The sequence below is a fragment of the Leucopleurus acutus genome (genome assembly GCF_964270905.1).
Source record: "Leucopleurus acutus genome assembly, chromosome: 15".
NCBI classification, from domain to species: Eukaryota; Metazoa; Chordata; class Mammalia; order Artiodactyla; family Delphinidae; genus Leucopleurus; species Leucopleurus acutus.
This window is the reverse complement of record NC_139157.1, coordinates 15,269,373-15,288,240: the sequence shown is the minus strand read 5'-3', so window position 1 is coordinate 15,288,240 and position 18,868 is coordinate 15,269,373. Positions and strand designations below refer to the sequence as shown.

The window sequence follows — 18,868 nt, the reverse complement described above, 5'->3', positions numbered from 1 at the left end:
CTCTCAGCACTCTGAAGGATTATCTTTTGTGAATTTCATGAACTAGTGAAAGGCTTTAAAGGCTTTCAAGCCTTGACTACATGAAAATGTCTTGCTGTATAGGTATTTTTTTAATATAATATTCATTGGTTTTTGTTTTGCTCTGTTTTGAGGCCATTACATATTAAGCCCTGTGTGTTAGTTTTGCTTCCTCTGGGAGAAAAAAAAAAAGAAATGTTTCCTATGTAGTAAGACTGAGAACCATATTACTGAGAACTGTACTACACTGGCCAACAGGAAGTTCAGAAATCTCCAACTATAATATCAACTCTCTTATCTATTATAATCACTCTAATATCCCTGTGAGACTTAATGGCCTGTATACTTGTTTTGTTTCATCCTCCTTGTCAAATTCCTCCTTATGCAATTCTCATCGACTTCTATTTTTCCTAGCTCCATTCTTATTCGTATCTTACCATTTTGTTGTAGGTATTTCTGGTAGTTATCTCAGAATCTTAAGGAAAGATGATAGTGTGTAAATAAGCAAAATAAAATGAGAAACTAATCACAGAAGTGCCTTTTGTTTCATTGAGTATATAAGAAAAAAATTTGAAAATAACTAGGGTTGGGTGTTTTGGGGTTTTTTTAAAGGAAATAGAAAATCACCTTGACAAGGACACAGAAGGCTACGATGTGGTGCTTGATGCTATAGACACGATGCAGCGAGTAGCCTGGCACATCAACGACATGAAGCGGAAGCATGAACACGCCGTCCGGCTACAGGTGAGGCCTCAGGGTGGCAGTACCTGGTGGGGCTGCGGCCCTATGACTTATCATTTCCCAAATCAGATATTAAGACTGTTCAGTGTTGCACGTCATTCATGGCCTTCATCATAGATCTCCTTGAGAAAAGATCAGGACATCGATAATACTGATCATTATTTACTGGCTATTAAAGAGAAAGGTACATTGTAACGTTCAAACTAATAGTTTGCTCATAGCCCCTTCCGTGACCCAAATTCAAAATTTGAGTCTCCCAAGGCCTTATTTTATATTAATCACCAATAAGCAATTCTTGCTGAAAGCAACTCTCTCCAAACTGCTTTTTTTTTTTTTTTTATAAATTTATTTATCTTGGGCTGTGTTGTGTCTTTGTTGCTGTGCGCGGGCTTTCTCTAGTTGCAGAGAGCAGGGGCTACTCTTCGTTGCGGTGCACAGGCTTCTCATTGTGGTGGCTTCTCTTTTTGCGGAGCACGCGCTCTAGGCACGCGGGCTTCAGTAGTTGTGGCTCACGGGCTCTAGAGCGCAGGCTCAGTAGTTGAGGCACACGGGCTTAGTTGCTCTGCAGCACGTGGGATCCTCCTGGACCAGGGCTCAAACCCATGTCCCCTGCATTGGCAGGCGGATTCTTAACACCTGCGCCACCAGGGAAGCCCTCCAAACTGTTTAAAGGGATTTTAAACCTCTGTTCCTCTCTCACTAGTTCATGCAAAATCATGAAGTGGCGAACAAGTGGTGATGGGACGGGGACTCAGAGGAAGGAGAGCTGAGTCTGGAGCCAGGTCCTTGACAGTTTCACTGGGGAGGAGACTCACCACTGCATTTTAGATTCCTCACTTTTAAAATAACACACGTTTACTAAGATCCCTTCCATTGTCAACATTTTGAGCCCTAAATTCCTGGGAACTTTGGATAGATGCTAAGTCAGCAATCATGTCCTGGGCATCTCAAAAGATGCATTATTTAAAAACAAAAGGTCACGTGGGCCCAGAGGCTAGTCCTAAGCTCCTTGTTGCCCCTGGAATAAAAGCAAAGCTCAGGGTGACTCCATGCTATGCAGAGCACCTACATCTGACTCAGGAGCGAAAAGAGCTACGCTCTTCAGGCCATACCTCTGAACAAAATGCAAGGTTTCGGGACTTCCATGGTGGTACAGTGGTTAGGAATCCACCTGCCTATGCAGGGGGACACGGGTTCGAGCCCTGGTCTGGGAAGATCCCACATGCCGTGGAGCAACTAAGCCCGCGTGCCACAACTACTGAAGCCCATGCGCCTAGAGCCCATGTTCCGTAACAAGAGAAGCCACCACAATGAGAAGCCCGCGCACCGCAATGAAGAGTAACCCCCGCTCGCCACAACTAGAGAAAGCCTGTGCACAGCAGCGAAGACCCAATGCAGCCAAAAAAAAAAAAAAACTCTAGGTTTCATCTATAGGCAGCCAGAGTGTGGTATGACGCAATTGACTATCAAAAATCAAAGGAAGAAAGGCAAATACTAACAGCCATAAAAGGGGAAATCGACAGTAACACATTCATAGTAGGGGACTTAAACACCCCACTTTCACCCATGGACAGATCATCCAAAATGAAAATAAATAAGGAAACACAAGCTTTAAATGATACATTAAACAAGATGGACTTAATTGATATTTATAGGACACTCCATCCAAAAACAACAGAATACACATTTTTCTCAAGTGCTCATGGAACATTCTCCAGAATAGATCATATCTTAGGTCACAAATCAAGCCTTGGTAAATTTAAGAAAATTGAAATTGTATCAAGTATCTTTTCTGACCACAATGCCATGAGATTAGATATCAATTACAGGAAAAGATCTGTAAAAAATACAAACACATGGAGGCTAAACAATACACTACTTAATAATGAAGATATCACTGAAGAAATCAAAGAGGAAATCAAAAAATACCTAGAAACAAATGACAATGGAGACACAACGACCCAAAACCTGTGGGATGCAGCAAAAGCAGTTCTAAGGGGGAAGTTTATAGCAATACAAGCCCACCTTAAGAAGCAGGAAACATCTCGAATAAACAACCTAACCTTGCACCTCAAGCAATTAGAGAAAGAAGAACAAAAAAACCCCAAAGCTAGCAGAAGGAAAGAAATCATAAAAATCAGATCAGAAATAAATGAAAAAGAAATGAAGGAAACAATAGCAAAGATCAATAAAACTAAAAGCTGGTTCTTTGAGAAGATAAACGAAATAGATAAACCACTAGCCAGACTCATCAAGAAAAAAAGGGAGAAGACTCAAATCAATAGAATTAGAAATGAAAAAGGAGAGGTAACAACTGACACTGCAGAGATAAAAGAGATCATGAGAGATTACTACAAGCAACTCTATGCCAATAAAATGGACAATCTGGAAGAAATGGACAAATTCTTAGAAATGCACAACCTGCCAAGACTGAATCAGGAAGAAATAGAAAATATGAACAGACCAATCACAAGCACTGAAATTGAAACTGTGATTAAAAACCTTCCAACAAAGAAAAGCCCAGGACCAGATGGCTTCACAGGCGAATTCTATCAAACATTTAGAGAAGAGCTAACACCTATCCTTCTCAAACTCTTCCAAAATATAGCAGAGGGAGGACCACTCCCAAACTCCTTCTACGAGGCCACCATCACCTTGATACCAAAACCAGACAAGGATGTCACAAAGAAAGAAAACTACAGGCCAATATCACTGATGAACATAGATGCAAAAATCCTCAACAAAATACTAGCAAACAGAATCCAACAGCACATTAAAAGGATCATACACCATGATCAAGTGGGGTTTATTCCAGGAATGCAAGGATTCTTCAATATACGCAAATCTATCAATGTGATAAACCATATTAACAAATTGAAGGAGAAAAACCATATGATCATCTCAATAGATGCAGAGAAAGCTTTTGACAAAATTCAACACCCATTTATGATAAAAACCCTGCAGAAAGTAGGCATAGAGGGAACTTTCCTCAACATAATAAAGGCCATATATGACAAGCCCACAGCAAACATCATCCTCAATGGTGAAAAACTGAAAGCATTTCCACTAAGATCAGGAACAAGACAAGGTTGCCCACTCTCACCACTATTATTCAACATTGTTTTGGAAGTTTTAGCCACAGCAATCAGAGAAGAAAAGGAAATAAAAGGAATCCAAATCGGAAAAGAAGAAGTAAAGCTGTCACTGTTTGCAGATGACATGATCCTATACATAGAGAACCCTAAAGATGCTACCAGAAAACTACTAGAGCTAATCAATGAATTTGGTAAAGTGGCAGGATACAAAATTAATGCACAGAAATCTCTGGCATTCCTATATACTAATGATGAAAAATCTGAAAGTGAAATCAAGAAAACACTCCCATTTACCATTGCAACAAAAAGAATAAAATATCTAGGAATAAACCTACCTAAGGAGACAAAAGACCTGTATGCAGAAAATTATAAGACACTGATGAAAGAAATTAAAGATGATACAAATAGATGGAGAGATATACCATGTTCTTGGATTGGAAGAATCAACATTGTGAAAATGACTCTACTACCCAAAGCAATCTATAGATTCAATGCAATCCCTATCAAACTACCACTGGCATTTTTCACAGAACTAGAACAAAAAATTTCACAATTTGTATGGAAACACAAAAGTCCCCGAATAGCCAAAGCAATCTTGAGAACGAAAGAAGGAACTGGAGGAATCAGGCTCCCTGACTTCAGACTATACTACAAAGCTACAGTTATCAAGATGGTATGGTACTGGCACAAAAACAGAAAGATAGATCAATGGAACAGGATAGAAAGCCCAGAGATAAACCCATGCACATATGGACACCTTATCTTTGATAAAGGTGGCAGTAATGTACAATGGAGAAAGGACAGCCTCTTCAATAAGTGGTGCTGGGAAAACTGGACAGGTACATGTAAAAGTATGAGATTAGATCACTCCCTAACACCATACACAAAAATAAGCTCAAAATGGATTAAAGACCTAAATGTAAGGCCAGAAACTATCAAACTCTTAGAGGAAAACATAGGCAGAACACTCTATGACATAAATCACAGCAAGATCCTTTCTGACCCACCTCCTAGAGTAATGGAAATAAAAACAAAAATAAACAAATGGGACCTAATGAAACTTCAAAGCTTTTGCACAGCCAAGGAAACCATAAACAGGACCAAAAGACAACCCTCAGAATGGGAGAAAATATTTGCAAATGAAGGAACCGACAAAGGATTAATCTCCAAAATTTACAAGCAGCTCATGCAGCTCAATAACAAGAAAACAAACAACCCAATCCAAAAATGGGCAGAAGACCTAAATAGACATTTCTCCAAAGAAGATATACAGACTGCCAACAAACACATGAAAGAATGCTCAACATCATTAATCATTAGAGAAATGCAAATCAAAACTACAATGAGATATCATCTCACACCAGTCAGAATGGCCATCATCAAAAAATCTAGAAACAATAAATGCTGGAGAGGGTGTGGAGAAAAGGGAACACTCTTGCACTGCTGGTGGGAATGTGAATTGGTTCAGCCACTATGGAGAACAGTATGGAGGTTCCTTAAAAAACTACAAATAGAACTACCATATGACCCAGCAATCCCACTACTGGGCATATACCCTGAGAAAACCAAAATTCAAAAAGAGTCATGTACCAAAATGTTCATTGCAGCTCTATTTACAATAGCTCGGAGATGGAAACAACCTAAGTGCCCGTCATCGGATGAGTGGATAAAGAAGATGTGGCACATATATACAATGGAATATTACTCAGCCATAAAAAGAAATGAAATTGAGCTATTTGTAATGAGGTGGATAGACCTAGAGTCTGTCATACAGAGTGAAGTAAGTCAGAAAGAAAAAGACAAATACCGTATGCTAACACATATATATGGAATTTAAGAAAAAAAATGTCATGAAGAACCTAGGGGTAAAGCAGGAATAAAGACGCAGACCTCCTAGAGAACGGACTTGAGGTTATGGGGAGGGGGAAGGGTGAGCTGTGACAGGGCGAGAGAGTCATGGGCATATACACACTAACAAACGTAGTAAGGTAGATAGCTAGTGGGAAGCAGCCGCATGGCACAGGGATATTGACTCGGTGCTTTGTGACAGCCTGGAGGGGTGGGATAGGGAGGGTGGGAGGGAGGGAGACGCAACAGGGAAGACATATGGGAACATATGTTTATGTATGACTGATTTACTTTGTTATAAAGCAGAAACTAACACACCATTGTAAAGCAATTATACCCCAATAAAGATGTTAAAAAAAAAAATCAAAGGAAGATGACATTCTTTTTATTTTTTTTATTCATTTATTTTTGGCCACGTTGGGTCTTCATTGCTGCACACGGGCTTTAGTTGCGGCGAGCAGGGACTACTCTTTGTTGCGGTGTGCGGGCTTCTCATTGTGGTGGCTTCTCTTGTTGCGGAGCACAGGCTTTAGGCACGTGAGCTTCAGTAGTCGTGGCACATGGGCTCAGTAGTTGTGGCTCGCGGGCTCTGGAGCACAGGCTTAGTAGTTGTGGCGTGCGGGCTTAGTTGCCCTGAAGCAGGTGGGATCTTCCCGGACCAGGGCTCGAACCTGTGTCCCCTGCACTGGCAAGCAGATTCTTAGCCGCTGCGCCACCAGGGAAGTCCAAAGGAAGATGACATTCTAATCTTCCAGGCCGTATCTGCTTTGTGTAGCAGTAAGAAAGGTTTTATGCTTCATCATTCAAGTGTTTTGTGGCATAACGTCAGACATAATGTGTGTTAGATATTCAGAAATGGCTAAATGACTGGTTTTTCATAGCTTAAGAGTCTGTCTAGCAGTCTGAAGACACCACTAAATCAGGCTCTGGCTCAGACTTACCTCCATTTCTATCTTCAACCAATGAAGTTTTAGGTGGTTTTATGGGCTGCTTAATTAAGTGCTGTTTGTGAATGTTTTCATTTTTCCAAAATAACAACATCAGCTTCCTTTAGAAACGTTGATAGGGATGTACAGTAAATCCTAAAGAAACTTCAAAGTCATGCTATCGATATTTATGAAGTTCTGTTAAAAACGCAGTGGCGAAGAAACATTCATTTCCTTTTCCCAGATGAATGGGGATTAATACCAGGAAATTTCTGAGATGTATCTTGTGTGATTTTCCTCAGGCTTTCATTTTGCGTTACTTATTTGTGGTGTGAGTTCGATTTCTGGAAAGAGGTTTTTCAGGTCAGTAGCTCTGAGGGTGTTCGTCCAGGGAATGTGGGTGAGCACATCATGAGAAGGACAGCTGAGAAGGCCACACACCAGCAGCCTCCTTACCTGGCTTGTGAAAGACAGTTCCACTGCCTTAGTAGAGGGATTATGGAGGGATGGAAAGAAGTAATTGGCAACTCGTCAATTAACAACTTGATTCATTTCTGTTAACCCTGAAGTGACACCAGCCATAAATGCAGACACATCAGACACCACGCAGGGCCCTTAGCCCCTGTCGCAGGTATTTAGACACCATTCTTGAGGCTCAACAAATGGGCCCCTCTGTCCTCGCCGTCTTGCCTTCCCACCTCCTGTTTAATCACAGGGAATGTTCACTGTTTCAGGAGATACAGAGTTTGCTCACCAACTGGAAGGGGCCAGACCTGACCAGCTACGGGGAGCTAGTTCTCGAGGGGACCTTCCGCCTCCAGCGGGCCAAGAATGAGCGGACGCTCTTCCTCTTTGACAAGCTGCTTCTCATCACCAAGAAGAGAGACGACACGTTTACGTACAAAGCTCACATCCTGGTAGGTCCGAATAGAGGTCCCGGGCGAGGACTGGGGCGTTGCTTCCATCCTCTTGCGAGCCTGCCTCCCCCTCTCTGCCCGCCCCTCCAGTGCGGCAACCTCATGCTGGTGGAAGTGATCCCAAAGGAGCCCCTCAGCTTCAGCGTCTTCCACTACCAGAACCCCAAGCTGCAGCACACCGTTCAGGTACCAGCACCCCCTCACCTCCCCGCCCTCGTGCGTCACGGCTGGAGGCCTTTGCAGGACTTTCTGGCCACCTCGCGTGTGTCCCATCCAGTCCGAGGGTCTTAGGAGTGTCTGTGTCTTGCGACTAGCGGGGTGGCGTGACTGTCCACATCTCCTCCCGGTAGGCAAGGTCGCAGCAAGACAAACGCCTGTGGGTTCTGCACCTCAAGAGGCTGATCCTGGAAAATCACGCGGCGAAGATTCCAGCTAAGGTAAGACCGTGAGGGCCGCAAACAGTAACACTGAAAGGAACTCGAGTCCCAGAAAGACAGCCTGACGGCAGCAAATGTGCACCTTCAAAATTAAGATAGTTGAGAGGCTACGTAAGGATCAACCGAACCAGCCATTGGTACTGAAACAATTCATATGTAGGGAGACTCGGTGGAGAGTTTTGGGTTTGTTGTTGTTCCTTTTGTGGCCTGAAAGAAGAAAAATAAGGAAAAGACTGTCAGGGAAGTTCTAGAGAACTAGTAGAACATAAAGGCAGTTCTGAGAATTATTCAAAGGTGTGCTAAGCACCTGGGGTGGATAAAGCTGGCTTAGGCTCTGTGGGAAGCAAGACCCAGGCTCAGCCGGGAAGGAATTTGCAGACCAGGGAGCTGGGCATATAAATGATGTGATGAATTAATAGAGGTATAAGCCAAGTATTGTGGAAGAATAGTGTTCAAGTTTACAGTCGAGTGAGGAGAGGAAGGAAAATGCCTGTTTGCTCAGTCTTGAAGGATGAGGAATTTTTTTATTAAGTGGGGGAAAAGAAAAAGGGGAGACCAAGCTGAGAGAACAGCGTAAACAAAAAACAAGGAGGTGTGAACAGGGGCCCTGTGTTCACAGCACACAGAGTGTGCCCGGAAAGGTCGAGTCCTCAGGAGATGGAGTAGGACGTAAGACTAGAAACGTGGAAAGCAGTCAGCTGGCCTTTGAAGGGCTTTGAACACATACACTGAGGAGCCTGGATTTTCGTGGTGGGAAACTACTGAAGGCTTTGTGGGGGGGGGGGGGGGTGGCATGGGCCGCCCTGTGTTCTGAGAGTGTAACTTTGGGACAGTGTGACGGTTCAGCCGGCGGAGTGTGAGTGGCGTCAGGAGAAGAATTAGTAGGCTTCCACAGTGGCCTAGAAGAGAGACGAGGGGCACTGCCAGGGAACATAAGAGATGGGGGGAGAGGCAGAGCCCATCGTGGAACCAGAGGGAACAGGATTTTGCCCACCAAGTGCATGAGGAGAGGGAGAAATAAAAGTCAAGGATGAGTCAGAAGTTGGGCCAAGAGGATGGTGTTGTGAGTTCCAAGACGGGTTGCCCAGGGGAGGGACCGATTGGATGGGCCTCAGAGGGAGCAGCAGGGACACGTGTGCAGGGGCGGCTCAGCTGCAGGGAGAGACGCAGGTCTCTCCACACAGTCACCGAAGCCCCGAGATTTGATAGGAGGACCCACACAAACGTGTAAAGGAAAGACAGACCCCTGGGAATCCCAACATCTAAGTGACCAGCAAGGGTTGGGGGATTTGCAGAAGAACCAAAGGCAGAGCAGCGGAATGAGGCAGTAAGAAAACTGAAGGAGAAAAGTGTGGTAACAAAGGAAGGAATGTCTCCGAGAACGAGTGGAGTAACCATCTCAAAGCCTGCAGAGATGAAGACAGATTCGAACAGAAAAGTACATATTAGATTTGGCAACTGAGAGATAAGGGTGAGAGGGCGGTGGGTGGACAAGCAAGGGAGAAGTAAGGAACAGACTGGGTGTAGCCTTCTTTTTTAAACAAAGTTCAGAAGAGACAAACGGTGGTAGTTTGAGGGGAGGTAAGAAGAAAGCAAGATGCTTTGCCCTCATGAAGAATAGGGTGGACATGTAGGCTAAGGAGACAGGGAAAGAGAACAGGAGACAGTAAAGATAAGAGGTGGAACACCCCTTGGAATGTGACCCCAGGGAGATGGCAGAATAGGATCATCCTTAACCCCCGAATTTCGGGGATGGGGGCATGTACTGTAAATACAGTCTAATAAAAACATTAGATCGTGAACTTGATGCTGGAAGCTCAAAACTTCTTATTTACTGAAAAAGTATGCAAGAACGGCTAATGCACGCCTCCATATGTTTGCAATATGGCTTTTGAAAACACTTAAAGGATAGAAGTAATCCCATTGGTCTTAGGAACCAGAAACTTGGTGCGGCTCCATACAAAGGTAATCAATCTATTCGCTTCTTCTACGCTAATCACACTATTTATATTCACTTTACCAGGAGGTGTAGGGGTTAGTCTTGGAAAGGGTCAGAAATATCTTCCCTGAGCCGGGGGAGAAGAAAAATGAGAAAGGATAAACTTTGAGGTGGACTTGAGGGAACTGAAAGGGTTTGCCTTCACTGAAGTTGGTGGTAACGGCATCTACTGGGTGAGTGAAGCAAAGATGGGGCTGGATGTCCGAGGGAAAGTGGAGCGGTTCAGAACACGTGCTAAAGAACACAGGCTAGGGACTTCCCTGGTGGCACAGTGGCAAAGAATCCACCTGCCATTGCAGGGGACGAGGGTTCGATCCCTGGTCCAGGAAGATCCCACATGCCGCAGAGCAACTAAGCCCGTGCGCCACAACTACGGAGCCTGCGCTCTAGAGCCTGTGAGCCACAACTACTGAGCCCACGAGCCACAGCAACTGAAGCCCATGTGCCTAGAGCCCATACTCCACATAAAGAGAAGCCACTGCAATGAGAAGCCTGCACACCACAACGAAGAGTAGCACCTGCTCGCCGCATCTAGAGAAAGCCCGTGTGCAGCAACGAAGACCCGATGCAGCCAAAAATAAATAACTTAAAAAAAAAAAAACTAAAAAGGAAGAAAGAAAGAACACAGGCTAGCGAGTCAGTAGGGATGACTACAGTAATCTGTGAAAGGATCCTAGGCCCACTGAAGCTGGCCACCATGAATGTGTGTGTTGATCCAGCAACTTCAACATTAGTGTTGAGCCATGGGGCGCATGTGGGTTCCCCAAGGCTGAGGACTGGCAGAGCGGTGAGGGTGAAGGTTAAGTGGGCATGGGAAGACAGTGCCACCCAGCATCCCACCTGCAGTGACTGAGCATGATTTCCAGGCTGAGTGGAGGGTGAAACCAACCGAGAAGATAGGCACAGGTTGAAGGATAAGTCAGAGAACTGGTTCAGCAAGAGTTAAGGTGGAGAGATGGAAAGTACCGAGATCTGTAATTGAAGAGGGGACTTCTGGAGTCCTGCGGAAAGGGAGGGCACTTCTGGGTGATGATGAGGCTCTGGGGGCGTCTATGATTGTGTGTTACTGTTCTGGAGTGGAGGGAAGGGTGATCAGAAGTAAAGTGGCGAGGAACTAAGGTGAGGGTGGAGAATGGATATCCACGCGTGCGGGGAAATGGTCCGTGCCCAGGCGAGGAGGAATGAAGTGGAGCAGTAAATGTGAAGATGCTCATGAGAGTAGAACTGGGTGGAAATAAGGAGATCTGAGATTTCTGAGAAAGGAAAGTCTGGTTGCTCTTTGCATAGTTTTTGAAAAGTATTTGAAGCTTGTTCTCAGGGGCTATCAGCAGTGATTCGGTGCCCAGGAAATGAATGTGCATAGGTGTGTGCTTTGACTTAAGCATGAGTCTCATCTCTTCAGGGTGTTGCGAGGTGTCAGGTAGCTCATGCAGAGAGGCGACTGCATTTGCTTCATGGTTAGTCACTTGCTTGCTGGCCTTGTCACTGGCAATGCCCTTCTGAGCAATGGCAGTGTGTCTTTGATATGCCCCACCTGTTGTTTACCTGTCCCTGGGAAAATCAAAACTGCCAAAGGGCTTCTGAAAATCAGTTATTGGCCATTACAAAGTGAAACTAGCTTACAGACCTTCCTCTTTCTCCCACACTAGGGGTGTGTATTCCAAGCAGTTTTCCCTTTATGTTTTATAATGGTTAATAGAGTCACAGTAGAATTGTGCTTTTTTGGTCCAAGTTCCTGACCCTTTTAGGTGTAAATAGATGTAAACGTTCTATTTTTTTTTAGCTACAGCTTCTTGAGCACACATACACTGTGCTGAGTACTTTATATTCTTATTTCACCCTTAGAAAAACACCTTACGAGAAAGGTCTTATTCTCCCCATTCTAGAGAAATAAAAACAGAGGCTCAGAGACGGAAAGTAAACTGCCCAAGTTTATGCAACTAGTATACGACTGAGCCCAGATTCAAACCCAGTTCTTCCTGGATCCAAAGTTGATCTTAACCACATTATTCCTAGGGAAAATGAAAGCACACTTATTTAATATACTTTATCCACCATGAGCTAATGATAATTTTATATTTTATTTAAGCAGGATTATTACTAAGTTGAAGTTTTCTCTTCTCAAGACTGTTTCTTATTTTCTTGAAGCTTTCAAACTATATTTACTCCTATCAAATAAAAGAATTACATAATGGGAACAAACATCAGAAAATGTACCACCGGGCTTCCCTGGTGGCGCAGTGGTTGGGAGTCCGCCTGCCGATGCAGGGGACACGGGTTCGTGCCCCGGCCGGGAAGATCCCACATACCGCGGAGCGGCTGGGCCCGTGAGCCATGGCCGCTGAGCCTGCACGTCCGGAGCCTGTGCTCCACAACGGGAGAGGCCACGGCAGTGAGAGGCCCGCGTACCGCAAAAAAAAAAGATGTACCACAGTTCTACTGTTAACACAGCTGCAGAGGTTAGGTTCCTCGTAACCTCCTTCCATTCCTTTAATTCAGTGATAGTCTCTGGCTGCCCCCTAGTGGAAAAATGTGGGAATAGACTTTTTTTGAATTAAATGTCAAGACCAGGAAAAAAAAATATTGAGTTCTCGAAGTCAAGTTTATGGATACCAAGAAACTTGCTGGGAATTAGCTGGAAATTAGCCATGTGGCCCATCTGTATACGTGGCATATAAACTAAATTTCATCCAGATTAGTTGGGAATAAGGTTCAGGTAGAGACTGTTGCATTTTGTATATTCGCATGGTTCTGCCAATGCACTTCACGGAAACTGAGCTAACGTTTGTGTCTGAAATTAACTTCAACTGGTAACCTCAAACTCTGAATGTATGATAGAAATATCAGTGTCATAAAAATCTAAGCATTTGTTTTCTCAAAACTCAGGTGACTGCATTGTTTTGTGGTTTGTTTTTTGTGTTTTTTTTTTTTTTGGTTGCCCCTTAGCCCAGACATTTTTACTGTGATATCATCACCTACTGTGACAAAGTATTAGTAAAATTATTTTTAAAGTTATTTTTAGCATAACGTTTGTAGGTTCCATTACACTACCTTGAAAAATGAAAATGACATGAAAGAGGCGAGAAAACCTATCTAGGTTTTTTCTTCTTTGAATCCTCAGCAAGATGATTCATGTTAAGGCCATTAACTTTTCTTTTCACTGTTCCCTATACATTGATAACATATGGCAATAATTACACAAAAAGAAGCCTCAAAGCAATAAAGTTCAGAAGCTCGGGGGTTGAGTCGGGGAGAAGTTTGTATGCAGAGAAAGCAAGAGTCAAGGTCATCAGGGCCAGTCCCCTGCGGGAGTAAATGGTAACTAACTTGGGTTGAGTGCCTGTCATTTGGTCCTGGTAGCAACTTTGAAAGGTCGCTCCTATCTTACCATCTTAAGGTCGAAGGAACACATGCAGGAATATGAGAGCACCTGCCTAGTTAAGTGCTAAAGCCAGGATCACAAACCATGTCCTCCAGGGTCCTTCTGCCACACCGCAGCTCTTCCTCCCCCTCTGGGAGATTCTAGGGCACACACAAGTGATGGTAGGTACAGGGGTGCTGGGAGAGTCAGCTGATGATAATCGCATAATATTTGGAAGGACAGGGGAACTGTCCAGCAACTAGTCTGCATTCAGCTCAGAAGACTTATAATGCCCCAGAGATACGGGGAGGGCTGCTGGTGTAGGTCCTAGGCCCTGTCGCTTGAGCCTTTGGTTCCATAGATCAGGGCTGGATTCAGTAGACTAGGGTTGGGTAGCAGGAATCTAGATTTTGATACGCTGCTCAGCCAGGTTTTTGAACCTTCAGTGAAAGTTTCTCTCTCTCCCTCTTAGTTTCCCTTCCTCCTCCTACACCTCCCTGCCTGTGTCTCCTTCCCCTTCCCTCCCCCTCCTTCCTCCCTCCTTCCCTTCCTTCTTTCTCTCCAGGTGAGGGCTGTAAGCTTAGCTCTGGGGCACCAGTGGTGCAGCAGCTACCACCCACACGAGGACGGATGCTCATCTGTTGGAATCCCTTGAACTATGTGTTAATGCCTAAAAGAAATGAGTTTTATTTTTGTTTTTTTTTTAAGCTTTTCCAAAACCACTCACTCAGGTGGGATAAGACCCGTATTAGGATTGGTAGTTTAAAGAAGGAACAGAAAAAGGTCATTGCAATTATAGCTACACCTTCTTTCTTTCAGGCCAAGCAAGCAATACTTGAAATGGATGCCGTTCGTAAGTTTTGTTTTCTATACAATTTGAAATCTCATTGTCTCCTCGTCTCTCTCAAGTTTCTACAAGTTTATGGCAAACGTCCATTGTGAGAAAGTAGCAGCTCTCTATTCACTGTTTTACCAAACAGAGCCAGCAGACAGTACACCCTCTTCCTAACCCATTGGCTTGTGTCTACCGTAATTTCTCGGTTCATCTGTGAGCTCCCCGACGGCTTGCCGCTGGTCTCTGCATCAACTCAATGTAAGATGTGCTTCCAGGGCCACCCTTGCCCCACCTCTGCACCACCAAAAATGATGTTCCCACAATGCATTTCCCACCTCGCTCCATTAGCGGAAAATCTATGTTGATTTTCTGCAGTAATCACGCTAACTAGATAGGTATTGGTTTTCCAGATGCAGGTCACATTTTAAAATCACAACTGCCCCACATATGTTATTGTGTCTCCGGACTTCTCATAGCAGTCAGAGAATAAATATAAGTGAGGTCTTATACAATAAGACCTGTTCGAAGCTCTTATCACATCCTTGTGATCTCCCAGATTAAATAGAATTTAAAAAGAAGCAATAGCTTTAAAGACTTACAGCCAGGTCTGACAGAAACTTTTACTTAAAACTTTCTAAATAACTTACTTTTGAGGAATCTTTCCCCAAGAGCAAAAGCTGATTCACCTACCCCACCCTACCCCAGCCCACCCCCCAGCCTGCTGGTTGTTAATTCTCCGGGGGGGGGGGAAATAAAGAAACATAACTGAAGTAGAAAAATGAGCACCGCCACTGTCACTGAGATTCCCCACTGCGTGTCCGTGAGATCCCGAGAAATGATGCAAGGTGATCCCCACCAGAGAGCTGGGCTGGGGCTCCTTGCCCTGTGTTCTCTGAAGCCACTTATTTTATTCAGTGGAAATCTCTCGAAGATTCTTTTTACTGAGGTATAGTTGATTTACAGTATTATATAAGTTATACGTGTACAATTTTTAAAGATTATACTCTACTTGCAGTTATTATGAAATATTAGCTATATTTCCTCCGCTGCACAATATACCCCTTATTTCTTCTATAAATATATATATATATATATAATGTATATAATATATCTGGGCGCTCTGAAGCGAAGGCAAGGTCATGGATGGGCAGGTGGGAATTAGGAGAAAAGATGGAGGAAGATGGGGATCCAGAGAGGTCAGCTGTTCCATGTGAGTAGCTACATTCAACATTGTTTATTTATTCCCAGGCTCTGAGCTAGCTCTCGGACACCATTAAGATTCTGTGAGCACACGGAATGATGTGAGGCCTCTAACGGTGCTATGTGCCTCTCTGCCAGGCCAGGCCTGGGCCAGAGCAGCTCAGCCTAGGAAAATAACCTTACTTGCCCTACCCTGACTTTGGTCTCAGCTGGCTGTGAACAGAGCAGGCCAGTCCATTGGACCAAATGGCCTCTGACACTGGAGAAGTGTATGTGGTCTTTAACAGCCCTCAGAACTTTCTTGCACTTCAGATGCCCTTGAAGAGCCGTAACCCCGATTTGAAGAACGCCAGTCTGCGGCCGTGTCCTAAAATTGTCTACCCTCAGGCTTTAGGTGCAGATGATCTTGGAATACGCTGCACTACTTCAGGATTAGACCAGATTTTCTTAATCCAAAACCTGTGTACCCCTTAGATGAAATAAAATGAAAGCCCCTTGTCTGGGAAGAGAACCTAAACCATTCAGCACATGTTCAAAGGAGCCACGTCTAGAAAAATATGGAGAGTCGCCGCCCGGGAGGAGAGCTTCCACGGGGGCAGGAAGGGCTCGCCTCCCTCCACCGCCACGCCGGGCACCAATGCCTCACAAAATTGCTACCTAGAGGGAATTCTCCATTTGGTTTTACCTTGACAGGGCCTCTGTTGTGGCCCATCACCGCAGTCTATCGGGGGCCTTGGTAGCAAGTTCAGCTGCAGGGATTTTTACGTTCATGGAATTGACTGACCACTGTGGGTCGTAGAGCTGCAGATGAGTCTGAGTGGGTGTAGGAAGTTATCACACCCTACACATTTGAACTAACTTTCTAGTAAGAGTAGAGCCAATGGTTATAGCTCTTTCTGCAAGAGAGTGAAAAGAAGAGAGTACAGAGAAAGAGTGCCTGTGTGTGCCTGGTGGGTGCTGGGCGGGGTTGGAGGAGGGGTTGTGGGCTAGCTTGCTAACACACTCCAGCAGTCAGTAAACAGAAAGTCTTGAGATGCATATTCAACACCAGTTATGGAAGGAGGGATTCTACCATGCCTGAGGAAGAAGAATAAATCCATAGGTATCAAAACAAGTCCTACCCATTTTCTGAGACGTTCCGGAACGCTTCCTTCTTATAGATGCATGTGGTTCTTACGTTACAGATTACCCAGGCTTCTGTTACAGTCCTGAGGGAGAGACAAAAGCCTTTTGTGGCTCTAAAGATGGTTCTGCTTCATATCGCCTAAGAAGAAAATCTGGTAAATAGGATGCGGTAATCAAGATAATTATGGGGCGTTAGTCGTGAAAGTCCCTTTCAGTCTGACAAAAAGGTATATTCTTTCCGGTTTTTGAGCACACCGCCAGTTTGAATACCTTTGAGAATGCCTCCAGGTGGGGCTCTCAAGCTTTGGTTCTAAAACTCTTTCTACTTAACTCTCTATTTTCCAGTGAATATAAAAAAACATGTCAATCAACTAAGTGCACTTTGTATAGCATGTTATTACCATTGGCCTGCAGGTACTTAAATTCTCTTTACTATCGCTAGTGAAAAATTGTATCCTGTAAATGACGCATCCCAAAGAGTATTCAGACCTAAAATTTTAACACACATTTGCTAAACCAGACTTCGTGTGGTATTCCCTTAGCCCTCGGATTTTTTTTTTTTCCATTTAAATCGGCATTTATTGAGTATCTACCTAATTTCCTGCACTGTACTAAGAACTGGGAATGTACGAATAATACACAGGATTCCTGCTTGCAAGGAGTTTGTAGTCTAGTGGGAGAGTCAAAAAAAGGTTGAATAAATACCAGTTCATACAATGGAGCTGTAGTAGAGGTTGAATGGAAGAAAGAGCAGGGAGACAAAGGAGAGAGGTGAACCCTCTAGGAAGGAGAGAGAAGGCCATACAGAGTAGAGGACCAGTATCCCAGATGGGATCTGGGAGCTGAGGAGCCTGATGGGGTGGGAATAGCACATGCAAAGGCCCTGAGACTTGAGCCAGCGTACCTTAGATCAGACAGCTATTGCCAGTTGTTTGGCCTGGCTGCAAGGTGGGCCGGAGGTGGAGGTGGGCAAGGTCAATCGGAAAGAGATGTGGCTGGAAGTACAGATTGGGCCCTGATCGTGGAAGGCCACGCAGAGGGTTTGAACTTTATCCTGCAAGCTATGGAAGGATTTTAAGCAATGACATGTTTGCCTTTTAAAATGAGAGTTCTGGCCCGATGTGGAAAATGAAGTAGGCAGGGAGAATTGGTAGGAGGCTGTTCCTCTAGCTTGGGCGAGAGATGGTAAAGGTTTGGAATGAGACAGTGGTGATTGGGGTGGAGCTGGGATCCCACAAGACCGTGATGGATGAAAACAGGAGAAACTTAAAATGATGTCCTGGTCGCTAACTCGGGAGGGTAATGTGAGCGACAACTAAGGTAAGAATCCAAATGGAAGAGCAGATGGGGGAGACTGGTGAGCTGCGACTGGGACATGTTGAGTTTGCTGAGTCTATGGGCATGTTGGGGACACGTCAGATGGACAGTTGGCATCTGAGACCTGGAGCTCGCGGTAGGGCTCTGGCAGAAGAATATAAAATTGAACATTATCCGCTTATAGGTGGTAATTAAAACTCAGAACATTGCTCTACTAGTTGGTAGGGTTGGTTTTCTGTTAGGTGACCCCAGATCGCACAGCTTACTATTTATCCTACAGTTCTGATGGAGTGAATGTCTTGCTGCTAAGTATCTCTAAGCAATCAGGATTTAGGTGAATTTGATAGAAAATTTCTAGAGCTCAATTCATTTGCCCATAAGCTAATAATTCACTTATAAAGAAACAAACTTGATTTGGTTTTGCAAATGATGCTGGCCTTATCTTTTCGCTTAGAACCTTCCTCAAGATCGCATAAAGTTTTGAAGACCAGCGGTAAGTCCTAAAATAACTTTCTTTTTTCATTCTTGTTGATATCCACTAAGTCAAACCATACACAAAAAAAATAAACACAAGATGAATTACAGATTGGCAGATTTGATTAACCCCATTATAAAATGTAAGGCTGAATGACATAAAACGTTTGCAGCATAGATAATGGGCATAAAAAGATGAATATCTGTGAATGTCGATGTTAAGAAATCCCATATATCAAAAAGAAAGGACAGGGGCTTCCCTGGTGGCACAGTGCTTAAGAATCTGTCTGCCAACGCAGGGGACATGGGTTCGAGCCCTGGTCCGGGAAGATCCCACATGCCACGGAGCAACTAAGCCTGTGCACCACAACTACTGAACCTGCGCTCTAGAGCCCGCGAGCCACAGCTACTGAAGCCCGCATGCCTAGAGCCTGTGCTCCGCAACAAGAGAAGCCATCGCAATGAGAAGCCCGTGCACCGCAACGAAGAGTAGCCCTGCTCTCTGCAACTAGAGAAAGCCCGTGCACAACAACAAAGACCCAATGCAGCCAAAAAATTAATTAATTAATTAAATC

At 44.3% G+C, this 18,868-nt stretch overlaps 1 protein-coding gene across 1 annotated transcript in view; it reads left to right on the top strand.

Moving 5' to 3' along the window:
• PLEKHG1 (pleckstrin homology and RhoGEF domain containing G1) overlaps positions 1 to 18,868 on the top strand; it is a 223,496-nt gene that overhangs the window by 190,561 nt on the left and 14,067 nt on the right. The window contains exons 8-14 of the mRNA XM_082855515.1: positions 631 to 762; positions 7,363 to 7,545; positions 7,636 to 7,731; positions 7,896 to 7,982; positions 14,162 to 14,195; positions 16,562 to 16,657; positions 18,274 to 18,312. Of these exons, the coding sequence (XP_082711641.1) occupies positions 631 to 762; positions 7,363 to 7,545; positions 7,636 to 7,731; positions 7,896 to 7,982; positions 14,162 to 14,195; positions 16,562 to 16,657; positions 18,274 to 18,312 (667 nt within the window). The remainder of the gene's footprint in view (positions 1 to 630; positions 763 to 7,362; positions 7,546 to 7,635; positions 7,732 to 7,895; positions 7,983 to 14,161; positions 14,196 to 16,561; positions 16,658 to 18,273; positions 18,313 to 18,868) is intronic.